Source organism: Suricata suricatta, chromosome 11, assembly GCF_006229205.1.
Source record: "Suricata suricatta isolate VVHF042 chromosome 11, meerkat_22Aug2017_6uvM2_HiC, whole genome shotgun sequence".
NCBI lineage: Eukaryota > Metazoa > Chordata > Mammalia > Carnivora > Herpestidae > Suricata > Suricata suricatta.
This window is the reverse complement of record NC_043710.1, coordinates 102,286,018-102,300,247: the sequence shown is the minus strand read 5'-3', so window position 1 is coordinate 102,300,247 and position 14,230 is coordinate 102,286,018. Positions and strand designations below refer to the sequence as shown.

General features: G+C 47.3%; 1 protein-coding gene and 1 long non-coding RNA gene across 2 annotated transcripts in view; one reads left to right on the top strand and one right to left on the bottom strand.

Annotated features, from left to right (window-relative positions):
• Positions 1-5,632: 5,632 nt before the first annotated feature.
• Positions 5,633-14,230, bottom strand: part of COLCA2 (colorectal cancer associated 2) — a 9,084-nt gene continuing 486 nt past the window's right edge. Inside the window, exons 4-7 of the mRNA XM_029915687.1 lie at positions 13,252-13,346; positions 9,265-9,319; positions 7,682-7,911; positions 5,633-6,295 (exon numbers count right to left, since the gene is read on the bottom strand). Of these exons, the coding sequence (XP_029771547.1) occupies positions 5,924-6,295; positions 7,682-7,911; positions 9,265-9,319; positions 13,252-13,346 (752 nt within the window). The 3' untranslated portion in view covers positions 5,633-5,923. The remainder of the gene's footprint in view (positions 6,296-7,681; positions 7,912-9,264; positions 9,320-13,251; positions 13,347-14,230) is intronic.
• On the top strand, positions 10,048-11,545 carry LOC115306729. Its single transcript, XR_003915413.1, has 2 exons — positions 10,048-10,427; positions 11,403-11,545. It is a non-coding gene; the product is annotated as an uncharacterized LOC115306729 (long non-coding RNA).

Below are 14,230 nucleotides of genomic sequence, written 5' to 3'. Positions count from 1 at the left end.
GATGGTGGTGCAGTGTGTGGGCTGCTCCACCGTCCTGTGCCAGCCGGCACGAGGAAAACAAGGCTCACAGAAGTTAGTTTTAGTGGGAAACTAACCCAATAAACAGACTTTGGATTTTAAAAAAAGAAGGAAAAAGAAAAAGACAACAACAATGTCTTCCAACAACCCCATGACGCTGGAAGAGCCAAAAGTGGTATTTTGTGTTTGTCCTGCGAAGTGACCTCAAAAATTCGGCACACCCCTTTACCTCTTGCTCCAACCCTCAACCAGCTCTTTTTCAGTAGCACCGTGTTGACTCTTAACAAGCACATGTGCAAAAAGATTGTTGGACTAAGAAAGTCCACTGCCTTCCCTATTGAAAAATAATGGTGTCCTTGGGCAGGGCACTTTGCTTCTCTGGACTCAATTTCCTCGCCTGTGGAAAGTGGGTTGACTGGGCAAAAACACTGTTCAACCCTGGCTGTGTATTAGGATTTTCTGAGGGAGTTTACAAAAATACAAATGCGTATTCATAGAAACCTCTGCCCACCCACAATACATGAGTGCATGCCTGTAGGAAATAGTGAAGACTGAGTAAAATCCATAGTCTAGTTAGCTCCGGATATAGGGTATGCATTATTTTGTAAGTATAATTTCAAAATAAGGAGTTAAAAAAATCCTAACGCCCAAGGAGCTTGTGATTCATTGGTGTGGGGTTTGGACGTCAGCGTTTTTTACAGCCTCGTCAGGCGAGGGTAACTGCAGTTGGGGTTGAGAACTACTGAACTAGGTGATCTCAGTGTCCCTTTCCAGCCCTAAAATATTATCACCCAAATTAATCTCAACCCCTCTCGAAACTATTTAAATGTTCAGCTTGTGGCAGTAATTTTTAAAAAATGTACTAACTGCTATGTAAACACTTTTTAAAAAAAATTTGTCCTAAAGTTACCCCTTATTTGATGGACCCGAGCTCTTGCCTACTTACTTTCAAGGACTGCTATCCCTTGGCATGATTTGGAGCGGCCGCTACTCAACTGATCGCTTCCCAGGATTCCTGCTGCCGGTGGGGCCACCGCCCCTGGGGCTGCAGACCACTTCCAGTTTGCCCTGGACTGCAGGATCCTGTAGCAGGTGCCACCAGCACTGCCCAGGTCTCAGCAGAGAGGGGCGAATGCTTCCCTTTGAAGTGCCTTCGCTTTATCCTCTGTATGTCTACCCAGAGCTCTATGGGGAACCAGATGTCCTGAATGGCTGGGGTTACCAGTAGGAATTATAATGTGGCAGGGGGCACATTCAAACAATGCTCAATGTGACTGTGCTCCCACAGTCTGAAAGAAAAGCTCCCCCAATTTGGACCTCTCACAGGAAGTGCACTTAAGGACGCTCCCCAGTTCTTGTTTTTTTTTTTAATGTTTATTTAGTTTTGAGAAAGAAAGTGACAGGGTGTGATCAGGGAGAGGCAGAGAGAGAGGGAGACACAGAATCCAAAGCAGGGTCAGGCTCCCAGCTGTCAGCAGAGAGCCCGAACTCACAAAGTGTGAGATCATGACCTTAGCCAAAGTCAGACGCTTAACCAACTGAGCTCCCCAATTTTTAATCTCGATCCTCTGTCCTCTGATGGGTCCTCCTCTCAGAGAATGCCTCCTTCTTTGCATAATCACAATGGAATTCTTACCTTAGCCCTCCTTTAGGGTGACTGTCACCTACCCACAAATTGGTCTCTCCCTAGGATTCACTGTTTCCCCTCATCAGGGCAATCCTAGGACTTGAGTGACCATAACAGTGCTCTTTAAATCTGGCTTGTCCAACTACGAAATGCACAGTAGGGGAGGGAGGTGTGGCTTCAGAGCTGGGAGGGAGCTGGGGTGCCCCAGATCCAGCCACGGCAGGTGAAGGGTAGCTGTCTCCTCTTTCCTCCTGATTATCCAGATGGCGGTGATCAGTGGTGCTCTCTCCCTCTCTCTCTCTCTCTTTCACACACACACACACACACACACACACACACACACACACACACACATTTTCCGCATTTCCCAAGGACCAACAGCGTGTTCTCTATCCATTTAATTTAAGCAAGAAAAACTATTGTCTAAGTGGATGCTGATTCCTGCCCTCAATGCATTATAGTGCAGAGCTGTGTCCTCTCAGATTTTTTAATCCTTCCACCTCCTACATCTTGCCCAGAGATCTATTAGAACCTAAGAAATGAGGCCACTTAGGCTACCTCTTAAGGCACTGATCCACATGGTTCTGAAGACCAGAGCCTCAATCCAGCTCCAAGACCTGGAGATCGCCCACAGACCAAATCTCCTTCAGGCAGGCAATCTCCATACCTTCATCTGTAAGGGGAGGGGAAGCTGTATAAGAATGAATTACAGACAGGCATTATGCGGGGGTTTCTTAGAGTTTGAGGATTTAGAAATAAATAGTGGTAAGTCCAGATTTATTTTAATCCATATTGTTCACCACGTTCATTGGCTTTGATTCTGGACTGAATAATAATTTTTAAAACCATTTTCTATCAAAAGGTAGCACCCCCTTCACTCTCTCCTCACCATCCCCCCTGTCTACATGTTGCCCCCCGACATCCAGGTGTCGCCCAGGGTGTCACCATGCCGGGTCATCACTCAAGGTAATCATTTCCAAATGGTTACCACTTTGTCTCAGGCTCTGAGGATTGACCCCAAATTTAAATTTCCCAAGACTTTGAAAATTGGTCCCTGCCTACCCTCACTGAACTTCTCCCACTCCCGGTTTTAAGTTTTTGAAATCACATATTTTCTTACCCGGGGACTGCAGTTTGAAGGCACACAGTCAGCTGTGCACACAGTAAGTGCTTAATTAATATTTTGTTTGATTAATTGAATGGCTCTGAATAACAGCCTTATTCATTCAGTTACCCTCCCATTGGTAATCTCATCAAAGGCCCCTGTGGTGTGAGGCGAGGGTACAGCTGTGCATGCAGGAGACCCTTTCCACATAGATGCTTCCTCCAGGTGGGATGCGTGGAAAGTATGCGCAGGGCATTGGACGTTCAGACCCCCTGGGTTGGAGAACTCATCCTCATGACAGCCTGTGTGACCTTGGACAGGCTACCCCCCCTCTCCAAGCTGATGAAAACAAAGACAATGATAGGCTCTGTCTTGTGTTGTTTGAGGATTAAATGAGATGAAGGCCCACAGCCCTGGGTCAGAGGAAGGGCTTAGTCCCTATAAACGATGATTGTGCCGCGAGGTCCTGGAAGGGAACAATTTGGACACGGAATATGTGAGCGTTTTCAAGTGTAGACAGGGGACCGTCTATATCAGAATCCACTTAGGTCCATTTAGAACATGCAGATGCCTGGGTGCTGCCACAGACGGACTCACTCACGCTCGCACTGAGACAGAGGCTTCTAGACTTTCTGCAGGCTCCCCGGGCACCTGCAGAGGAGAGGCACCCGGGTGTCCCCGTGCTGAGGCCCTGTCTCCCCTGCCGCTGCAGGGCTCCCCAGCTCTTCTGTGTAGCCGTCGTGCTTAAGAGACTGGCTGGACAGTGTTCATCCGTTTCCTCGTGTGCCAGGTGATCTGTTGGCCCAAACTTCTGGAAGGATCTTCAAAGCCAGTATAGGGGGGAGGGTTATTCGTTGTGATGCATAGGAGCTCTGTTAGCCCATGTTTCACATTCTTTATTTGTCATCTTTTTCTAGACTAGATTTAGGCGAACATGAAGGGACATGTGAAGAAAGAGCAAGAAGCAAGAGGGCAGGCAAATGCTCTCTGTTAGCAGGACAGCTGACTCAGAAGGCGGAGGATAGAGGCGGAGAATAAAAAGAGAGAGAGAGAGAGAGAATGACATCAGGAAGAGGGTATTTGGGTGCCAACCACTGGCCCCCTTTAGTTTCTCTGCTCTTTGTCCCTTGGGGACCACAGGGGTGAAGTGGGGTGGATCATATGCAGGGGCTTTACTCTGTTGGAGCAGATGTTTCTTGACAACAGGCCAGTGTCAATTCAATTTGAAACTATTAACAATTTCGTTTTCTTGGTGTCTGAGAAAGACAGTGATTGTTCTGGTTCCCTGGCACAACGCTCCCACGGGGCGGGTTGCCACTTGCCGTGTTTGCCCAAGCCTTAGCGGAGTGCCCAGGGAGGTGACAATTAGGCACATCATTTTGAAAGCCTATCTGCCTTCTGATAGAAAAAGGCCCACTGAGGTGGGGCTTTGTCAGCTTCTTCCCCTCAGTCCTCAGAGGGGGGCCTCCAGCGGCACTTGCGCTTGGCACCCTCCTGTCTGTGGACAGTCAGCCCTTCTGGAGAGCTCTGGCTAGCTGTGGGGGGACACACCTGTGTTTGCATGAGGAAGTCGAGTTTAACGGGGGACGATTTCACAACAGTCTTTCACAAATGACGGCTCAAACTCTTTACCACCAGAGAGTGTGTAAAAAGCACAGCTTGGTGTTTTTCAGACCCAAGCCTGGGTACTTACGGGCTGGGTGACACTGGTAGGTGACATGACTTCTCTGAATCTCAGACTGTTCAATCTGCTATCAGTATTGTTGTGAAGATTAAGTGCGATGATGGGTGAGGAAACCCTTAGGCAATTCTGGCACGCGGGAAGGGCTTGGAAAATGGTAGCTGTGGCCCGTGCCAATGGTACTGATATTGGTGCCATTGTGCAGAAACTTGGGATGTGGAAAATGCCCCTCCATGCTTCATTGCAGGGATTAAGTCCTCTGATTTAATGCCCCCCGCGAACTGGATTGAACAGTGTAGTCTAGCATAGGTACCTTAGGTAACTCCTCTTCGCCCTGAAGGATGGCTGGGCTTGTTCAAGGAGATTAATCAGAGGAAGTCAGCTCTGAAATTCAGCTGTAAACAATATGGCCAATCCCATCAACCAATCTGTAGAAACAAGTGGCACAATGCATACTGAAGGACTTAATGCAGAAATTTGGAAAAATATGATAATGATGAATTCCAAGCTCTGTGGCACATCAACAGCATGGCGGCCCTTGGGAGATCAAGTATTTGCCCAGAAAGTTTACAAAACAACACTTTGGGAATGAAGAATTATCTACGGGTTAATAATATTGCTGTAGGTAAGATGTGCCTTTTGGTGATATTAACATTTCATTGACTAATGTTAGATAGGCAAAGCTAATGACTCGTAAATGTCTTTCTCTGATGTTGGTCCAAGATGACATCCTCATTTAGAGGTGAGGCTGCCTCTCCTTTCAACCACCACAGCTGTGTCTGCCCTCCATCCTTATGGGAGCCAAGGCATCCAGCCACGTTAAAATAATCCCAGGGGTGCCTGGGTAGCTCAGTTGGTTAGGTGTCTGACTCTTGGTTTTGGCTCAGGTCATAATCTTGTGGTTTCATAAGTCTGAGCCCTGCAAGGGGCTCTACCCTGGCAGCATGGAGCCTGCTTGGGATTCTCTTTGTCTCCCTCTCTCTCTGCCTCTCCCCTGCCCACACTGACTTTCTTTCAAAATAAATAAATGAACTTTAAAATAAAATAAAATAAAACAAAATAAAATAATAAAATAAAATAATTTTAAATTCATAAATAAGGTCAAACTATTGAAGACTAATTGGTGATCTACCAAAAATTATTTGTTATTATTCAAACCAACTGGAAACTACTATTGGAAATTAAAAAAAATAAGCCAATGTTTAATAATACAAAATTTATTAGTAAAAAAGTTAGAATTTGTTCGTTACATAGAAAAGTAACACCGCTGAACATTCCCACAAAAATGTTAACTGTACACATACAGAGTAGGAGGGACACAGTGACCAGGTCTGGGACTTCATATTAATGCCTCAGTGAGCACCGGAAAATAGAAAGTGGTGACATGCAAACTGGGCTTGTGACATTTTGTCAACTGGTTGTATATTTTGAGTTGTCATTTGGGGCAGCTAAAATACAGGGATAGGCATGTTCCGAATGACTGTAACTGCCATTAACTATAGCAGATGTCACAGTTTGTCCCCCTCTTATAGAAATCACTGGTGGCCGCTGCGGAGGGGGCAAAGGTCACGTAGTCTGAGCTGGGATAGGACAAGTACTCCGACGCCCTGATGGTGTCCAAGTGTTCTGCCTCACACGACGCACAGTAGCAGACGGAGGTGCCGGCTGAGGAGAAGCAGTCGTAGGGCGCGTACGGGGGCACGTGGGGATAGGAGTAGTCTTCCGAGGGGTAGCCACAGGTCCTGGGGTCCAGAGAAGGGGGAGAACTGTAATTCTCCGGAGCATGTGACGGGAGCTGAGCCGGCGAGTAACTGTAGTCGAAGGAACCGGAGAGAGTGGAGGAATCAGAAGGCGATCCTGGGGTCTAGAGAAACCAAGGAACAAAGAGCTTGATAGTTTAGACGGGATTAAAAGAGCTGAATGCAGTGGATTTATTAACTCAGAGTAAGAACATTAGGGGGAAAAATACAACACAACAAAACACCCAGCCCAACCCAAGTCTGCAGAAGTGATTTAATTTGCAGACGGCATGAGTTCACGACACCTTATTCTGTGTTTGCCTATTTCTTCCCCAACAATAAATTGCCTTGCTTCACCGGTCTCCTTTGTTATCAGCCATACTTTAGAGGATGCTTTGTTCTCAAACCACAAAACCCATTGTGCGTCAAGTCACCTGCACGTCAAATCGTGCTGAGTGCCCCAATATAAGCCGCAGGTGGCACCTGGGATGTTTCTCCACACCCTTGACTGTGGACAGCCAAGTGAGCATGCACAGGTACAAGTGAGAGCTTCAGCGAGCCAGTGTCTGGGAGACTCCAAGACGTGACTCATAGTCACTCAAGTCTTGTCCCCAGAGGAGAAAGATACCTTCTGCTTTCTCGTAAGCAGGGCTACGGTTATTACAGAGAAAGCCTTCGGTGGACGCTGGAGGGAACTGGATGGCTGGGGTCCTGTGTGCATATTCGGTGGAGTTAGCTTCCTAGACCCTGAAAATTGAGTCTGCTACCTACACAGACTTTTGACAAACCAAAAGAAAAAAAAGTATTTGCATTAAAAAAACTTACTTTTTATGGTTTTAAAAAATGATATGAGTATCTAAAAGGCATCTCAAATAATTGGTATCTACTAATGGAAACCATTATAAATGGCACCATATTTTCCAACCATTGAGGTTCACCAAGAATAGACTAACCCAAATTCTTTGAGCATTAGGGCTTCTTTTTCACTAGCCATCTCAGACCCACGTGAGTTCTTATGCCTACACCAGACCAAAACAGGCACTTAGGAGAGCCAATTCAGGGTCAAAAACGAAATAAAAACCCTTTACGGAATGAATGCCAGTTTTGTACTGTGTAGACGCAACCTTCATTCCATTTTCAAGAACTCAAAATCAAAAATCCAAGGACCTCTGCCTACATCAGTGATTTCCAATTAATTGACGTCTTAATACAGTTTTAAAACATTAAATGAACATTGTCAGGAAATCTCTTTTATTGCCACGCACCACTTACTTGGGGAGAGCCGACCTGGGGAATCATGATTCTGCGGGTATCCGAAAGGTTTGCCCCTACCATGTGTGGCTATTTTGACCCCCACTGAGTTTTAACTGGTTCTCTGCTTGTTTCCTGGATGATTTCCTCGTTGGTAGGGTTTGTGTGGTTTCTCACGAGATGATGCAAACTCTCTTACAAAGCCTTCCCACCCCAGAGCAAGCAACAGTCAGGTTTTGTAAAGAACCGAGATAAATTACCAGGCTCTGGCTAACGCAGAAAGGGGCGGCTTGGAAGCTGTCAGGGAAATAGTGCGGAGTACTTTGCGTGGAATTGAGCGAAGGGTCCAGGTGTGTCTCTGTCTGAAGGTAGGAATCAAAGATCTGGTCGAGGCAGCTCGTGTTTTCTTCACAAGAAACACAACTGGACAATTCTTGGGGTTGAAAATAACTGGGTGTGGAAGAAACTGGTTCAGGCTCAAAATACAGCCCTAGAAGAGAAAGGAAAAAAAGACAGATTTGTGTTGTGGTGGCTTAAAAATTGCCTTTACAACTTTGAACGGAATTCTCTCCTATATTCTGAATATTTATCATGTCTGGCGGGGAGCAGGGAGGTTAAGAAGTTCTAGAAAAGTCAACAGGCAGGCAGTCTGGATTTTGTGAGTTGCCTTAGTGAATTCAAGTCCCAGTGGAATAAATCTGGTTAATTATGTGGAAAGAGGCTGTAAATGTGGCCAGGGCACAAAATAAAAAAAAGACAAGCCAACCTGTGTCCAAGTGTCACAGTCGAATAATCGCTCAAGGCTCTCGTTTCTTGGACTATAAGGCATCAACATCCCATTTGCAGTGCGAGGAAACCTCACTTCTCAGAAGTAGCGTACAGAACTGCATGAGGCTTTAAGAAAACTTCTGATTCCATGGGAAACAATCCTCTTGATTTTAGGGTTGCTGCCTTCCACACGTACTCAGTAACTTAAAATTTTGAGGAGTGATTCAAATACTCATGCAAATAATACAAATGGATACTAAGAATGTGAAGTGAATTACTAGCACTTGTTATGAATTACGAAAAGCAAAAATGTTTTCTTAGGAAACAGGTTAACGTGATAACAGAATTAAAGTAAGCTGTCAGCTACCAGAGAATAATTCTGAGAAGGGGGCTCCTCTTCCGTTTTATTATTAATCGGCTTGACCTCTGTTTGCTATCTTGCAATGCTCAAACAAGATCGGTTTAGAGCGTGTTCACCAGAGGACAACACAACACTGGATTTTTTGAATTCTCAAGGTTCCGTGACGTTAAGCTAAAGTGGCACCTTCAGGGGTGAGCTAGCTGTTGGATGGCATAGGTAATGCCTATTCCTACTGGGCTGAGAAAACTTGCAATTGTCTGAACTTCTCTCTGGAAGAGAGAAAACAAAGGAAGAGAAGCCCCTACCTGCTAGAAACTAAAGGAGCAATAGCCAAAGGCATTATTCTGGAACCCGAAGGGGTCCTGCATTCCATTTAACAGTACACTGAAAAGGATAACAAGTTTCTGAAAACAACTCTGATCTGTTAGTCAAGTTTAGTTACTTGGGGATTGAAGGAGCCAGAATAAAGGTGAACAACCCTTGGGATAGAGCAGGAAGCAGAGGATAGACGGTTCAGAAGTGAGGACAAAACCGTGCCCTTGTTCCCTCGCTGGGCTTGCATCTGGAGGCATGATGCCTTTTTCCCATTCTGATTGGTTGGATTCCAATTAAATGGTGGTGCCTGTCTTAACCCCCGAATCAAGCACCAGAGAGGCTTTCGAGATGGACGTTTGGAAGAGGTTTTGAGCCAACGGTAATCCTGGCTGTACTGACCTGCAGAAGATGGTGGGACCTGGTCTGAAAGGCGGACGCTGCTGCCTCCGGACACCTGCCAGAGCAAGAAGGTGACCACACACAGAGTGAAATCACAGTGCTATGAGGGGGGAGCTAAGACCCTGTCACATGAGCTTTGTTGCTTTCTCCTCCGAGGTAAGCCAGATTCTTTCTCCTAAAAGACGTGGCTGCCGTTACATATGACCAATGTTATATTTTATTTAGGCTCAGGTGTTATGTTCGCTTGTTTTTTTAAACTATCAGATGCTCCCACTTAAAATTTAAAGGTTATTGATTTAAAAAAATGAATGTAAGTGATTTGACATTACAGAGAAATGGAGTAGAGCCTTTCTATTAAACTATTTAATTTAAAATGGATAAGAGCTAAACTTATTTAGTGCCAACTACCTATGACTTCATCAATCATTTTCTTCAAAATTCTCATATACTCTGGCTGCTCAGCCTTAGGACATAATTCCTAACTTTGCTCATCCTGGGTTAGCTAAAAATATTCCCATGTGCTTACTAGCTTTGAAATAATAAAACAGAAAATATTTTCTTAAATCTGTAGTCAGTGAGCTGAAGCCTATCCCCCCTCTAGGTCATAATCAGTAAGTATTCAAACTCTTTGTCTGCGTTTACTATTCTCTACAAAGGTTGCTTTTTTTCACGACTACATCTAAATACCTGAAGTTTATGAGATTATTCCTTTTGAAGGGATCATTGTGCTGAGTAATTTAGGACTTTCTTTTCCTTTTTTTAAAAATTGTTTTTCTAAGGCTCCCGATGGTGGCTTTAAAGTTTAAAGGGAGCAGCCCTGCTGTGTGGTTCTGCGCTGGGAAGCTGAGCCCACCACACCTCTCTCTCCGACTACGGGCTAGACTCCCTCCCGCGCCCCGCGCCACCCGGAGACCACACTCGGCCACCGCTGAAACAGGAGGCGGCGTTAATTTTGAAAACGATCCATGCTGTAATGTCATGAACCAGGAAGCTGGACTCCTTCACCAGCTCTTTATGCAAATATTTGACTGCAGCTTGAGCTGAAGGACTTGGAAGGAGTGGGTTTTTAAAAATCTGCTTCATTGTAGAGCTCTCCTTAACCCCTTTCCTCCCCGGGAATGGGAACGGTCTGTTTGTCCGCCTGCCCACATTACTGCCCTCAGGTATGTTTACAGTCTCCTACTCGATGTTATCTTTCTAGTCATGGGTTCCCTTTCTACTTTGCTCCAGGAATACAAAGACAGGCACCGTTCTCTTCGATTTCAAACAGCACAAAAAGCCACAATCTACAATTTATGAAAACATATCAAGGCTGTTTAAAAAAAAGTTAATGGTTGAAAAAGGGTAAATTATATCTTTGATAAATACTAACTCAAGTTTCCCTTTCTCCTAAAGGTGAAAGAAGTGTGTGTGTGTGTGTGTGTGTGTGTGTGTGTGTGTAAGGTTGTTTGTAAACTGATCTGGCTGAAATAAGTTTTTTTTTAATCCAGTTTAGAAATCTGGCATGCACACATTTCTCCTGGCACCCTGTTTGTGACCTGACATGTGCCTCAGTCTATAACTTCCATTCACGACTGCCTTGTAAAATGTCAAATTGTGGATACTACTCTGACTTCATAACAAATTAAGATAAATTTCTCCCTGCTCTGTATACTTAATAAAAATTAACTCTTTCCTTGGCCCAAAGCTTCTCAGAGGCTTCCTCTGGCCATGGAACAAATTTGGGATCATCTCCGCTAAACTAACGGGTCCACACCCAAAAGCAGGCATACACTGTCCCCGGACACCTGCCATCCTTCCTACTGCATACCCCTTCACAGCTTTCTGAGAATCCCAGATCCTTTTGCTGGTTCCCAGCGAGGGCTTTCACATCCGGCTCTTCAAATTAAATCGTCAGTGTGCTACTTCTCTGTGCCTGCGAGGGCCTAGGCCGGTGTCATCCTCCAGGAAGCAAAGGGGAGCGGGCTTTGCTGTGCACGTGCCTGCTAGGCAATGCCTCAGAAGTACTGCTTTATTATTTCTCGGGGGTGGTGGTGGTGATTCAGAAAAACTTAGGCAAATCAAACAGCTCCAGGAAACTGATACTGGTCAGATACACAAGTGAAATGTTTTACCTTTGCTTTCATTCCCACGATCAGCGACCAGCAGCCAAACCCGCCTGGAAGGGGCCAGCGGCCATAAACATACCTCTCCACCAAGTGGGGTTTCTCTCCAGCTGCATCGAAGCAGAATTCTACCATGTCCCCAAACCCCTTAATGAAAGCTTCTATTTTGTTGTGAACATCCTGATGATTTTTTCTTTTGCACCAGAAGTATTTCCCCGTTCCCTTGTTCCTGCTTTTATTAATTTTAGAACCGTCTGCACTGAAGGAATCGAGAGCTGAGGCTACCGGACCATGCTCAGCACAGCGGGACGTGCAGAGCAATGAAGTTAGGGAGCAAAATGGTGGGAGGGTTTTTTTTGTTATTTATAGGGAGAGTGAGAAGACCTTGGTCTTGTTTTAGCTCTGCCTGTAGTAACTGTAAGAGGTGGATGTGAGCTGTGGCAGAGGCACGCAGGTCCCGATTCTTTACCCCACCCCGTCGTTACAAGAACTAAATGAAATAATGAGGGTGCAAAAGTGCTTTTTTTTAAACCACTGTAAAAACCCTCCGCGAATGGAAGGAAGTTTGCTGTGTTAGCTAAAATCCTGTACGTGACGGTACTAACTTCTCCAGTAAATGTACATTTTGCTGGGCAGGCTGTACCACAGCAAGCCTGCACTTGAACTCTAAAGTCTGAGCAAAGGGAATGAATGGACATTACCAGAGAGCTGGCTTTCAATTCTTGGTTGTGATTTTAGTTGCTTTTTGCAAATAATGATAATGACAGTTCACGTTTATCAAGCACTCGCTAAATGAAAAGTACTCTTGCAAGTGCTTTATTATATGCTTTGTAACTCATTTAGCCCTCATAAAATCCTATCATCTCCCCTTAAAGATCCGCTCACGGATACGCTCCTACCACGGAGGAACTGAGATCTGAACCCAGCCCACTGGCTCTAGAACGCAGGCTTGTCCCACCCCCCCCTGTACCATTTACGTCTTCCCACACAGGGCCATGTCAGGAAGTCGTGTGTTGCATGACAAAGAGCGCCAGGCTCAAGGAACGTCGGGCGGAGGAAGCCGAAAAGCTGGAGACAGGATCGATCCTGACACCGGCAAAGTGGGCCCATCTGTCATAACCCACATCCACACCCAAAGCGACACACGAGCGATTGTATGACCGAGGGCTTTCATCAATGAATGGCCCTAGGGTGGAGGATAACCCCATGCCATTTATTTGGCTCTGCTGCTGCCCTGAGCACTCTTGGCAAGACTATCGGCTTTGGAAAGTGTATAAAGTGACTGGGTGCCCTTATGCCTGCTTCCTGTCACCTCGTGATAACCTGGAACTCTTCAGGCTTTAGTATATGTTCACGAGGTGCTTCTATAACATCCAAGCTGTCTCTTCTGCTGATATACATGGCCTGTTTGTGCTGGGAGCTTTCTGTGCCTGGTGATTTACACATAAGTGACCTCAGAAGCTGGGTTTCATAGGAATGAGCAGCCGGGGGCTTGTCCACAGATTCTCTCCTTGAAGGGCTATCTAAAATGAAATGAGTTTCTGGGAGAGATTTTCTCTGCACGTGTGAAGGCATGTCTGCCCACCCGAATAACCACCTACTTACCTGCTGGCTGCTCCTGTCCCTACACCAGGTCCACAAGCCCTTTGCATTTGGCTATGATCAGTGAGGGATGGGCTCCCCCAAATCCCGTGCCTGGCCACACACCCCAGCTGCGGGTTGTGGCTTCCTGAGCTGAGCTGGGCTCAGAAGTTATAAAGGCAGCTTGGGAAGGCCAGGCCTGGGGATGGTGGCAGAGCTTAGCTGGCCTCCCACAGCTTTCCACACACAAGGTTAAGGGAGGCGAACGCAAGGTGGGGCGTAGGTGAGGGGTGATGCTTACGGTTACCCCGGAGGCTGCCTGGTGCGCCCTTCTCTGCTGCAGCAACTCCTTCACCGTTATCTTCACTCGGACACCTTGATACACCTTTGGTTTTTCTGGGGGAAAGGCGACAGTCAGTGGTCAAATGTGAGGTTGGGGTGTCAGACGGGGGGTGTGGAATGTGCTCTTACAGACTACGACACCAGAGGCCAGGTTTCTAGGTTCCAAGAATGCAAAGAGAATGCTACAAGACAGGTGGCAAGGGTCTGACCCGAGAGGATGAGGAGGAGCTGGGCAGGTTTCGGGCCGAGTGGGACCAGAACCTATGGGAATCTGTGGGGTCGCTCACGCCAGGCCGCATCCCTAGGCCAATAGCACACAGGTGTTTCTGCTCAGGAATGTGGACAGCAGTCTAGAGAAGCTCATCCCCTTGGCTAAATTAGGGGAGCCTCGGGCTCTGGGCCCAGCCTGCGCCGGGGAGTGGGTATTGAGGACCTGGGCCGGGCCGGCGGGCAGAGCAGGGGCGCCTGCTCTGATCCGGAGCAGCGGAGCGAACCCACTGCACCGCGAGGCTGTGCCAAAGCTCTGAGTCCCTATCTTCTCCATCAGGCCAAGCGTGGCTCCTGGGGAGGCCCCGACCCCTGCGTGCCCTTGGTCTGGAAGCCAGCCCCGGGACAAGGGGCAGGCGGGTGGGGGTGGAGCGCGCGGTCCTCGGGCTGCTCCACCGACCTCGGTCAAGGGCCCGGGCCGGAGGCACTACCCCCCGCCCCTTTTTCCCCGGCCTGGGCTCCCTCGCCCCCTTTCTCCGCCTTTCCCGCTCTCCATCCTTTCCTCCTCCCTCCTTCGGCCCCGCTCCGGCTCTCCCTTCCTCCCGTCGCTCCCCACCCCCTCCCTGTCCGGTGCAGGCGTTTCCCCGCGGCGCACCGAGCCTCCGGCCGCGCAGAGCCGGGCTCCCGGGGACGGCGCGGCCCGCCGGGAGTCAGCCCCGCGGAATGGGCCG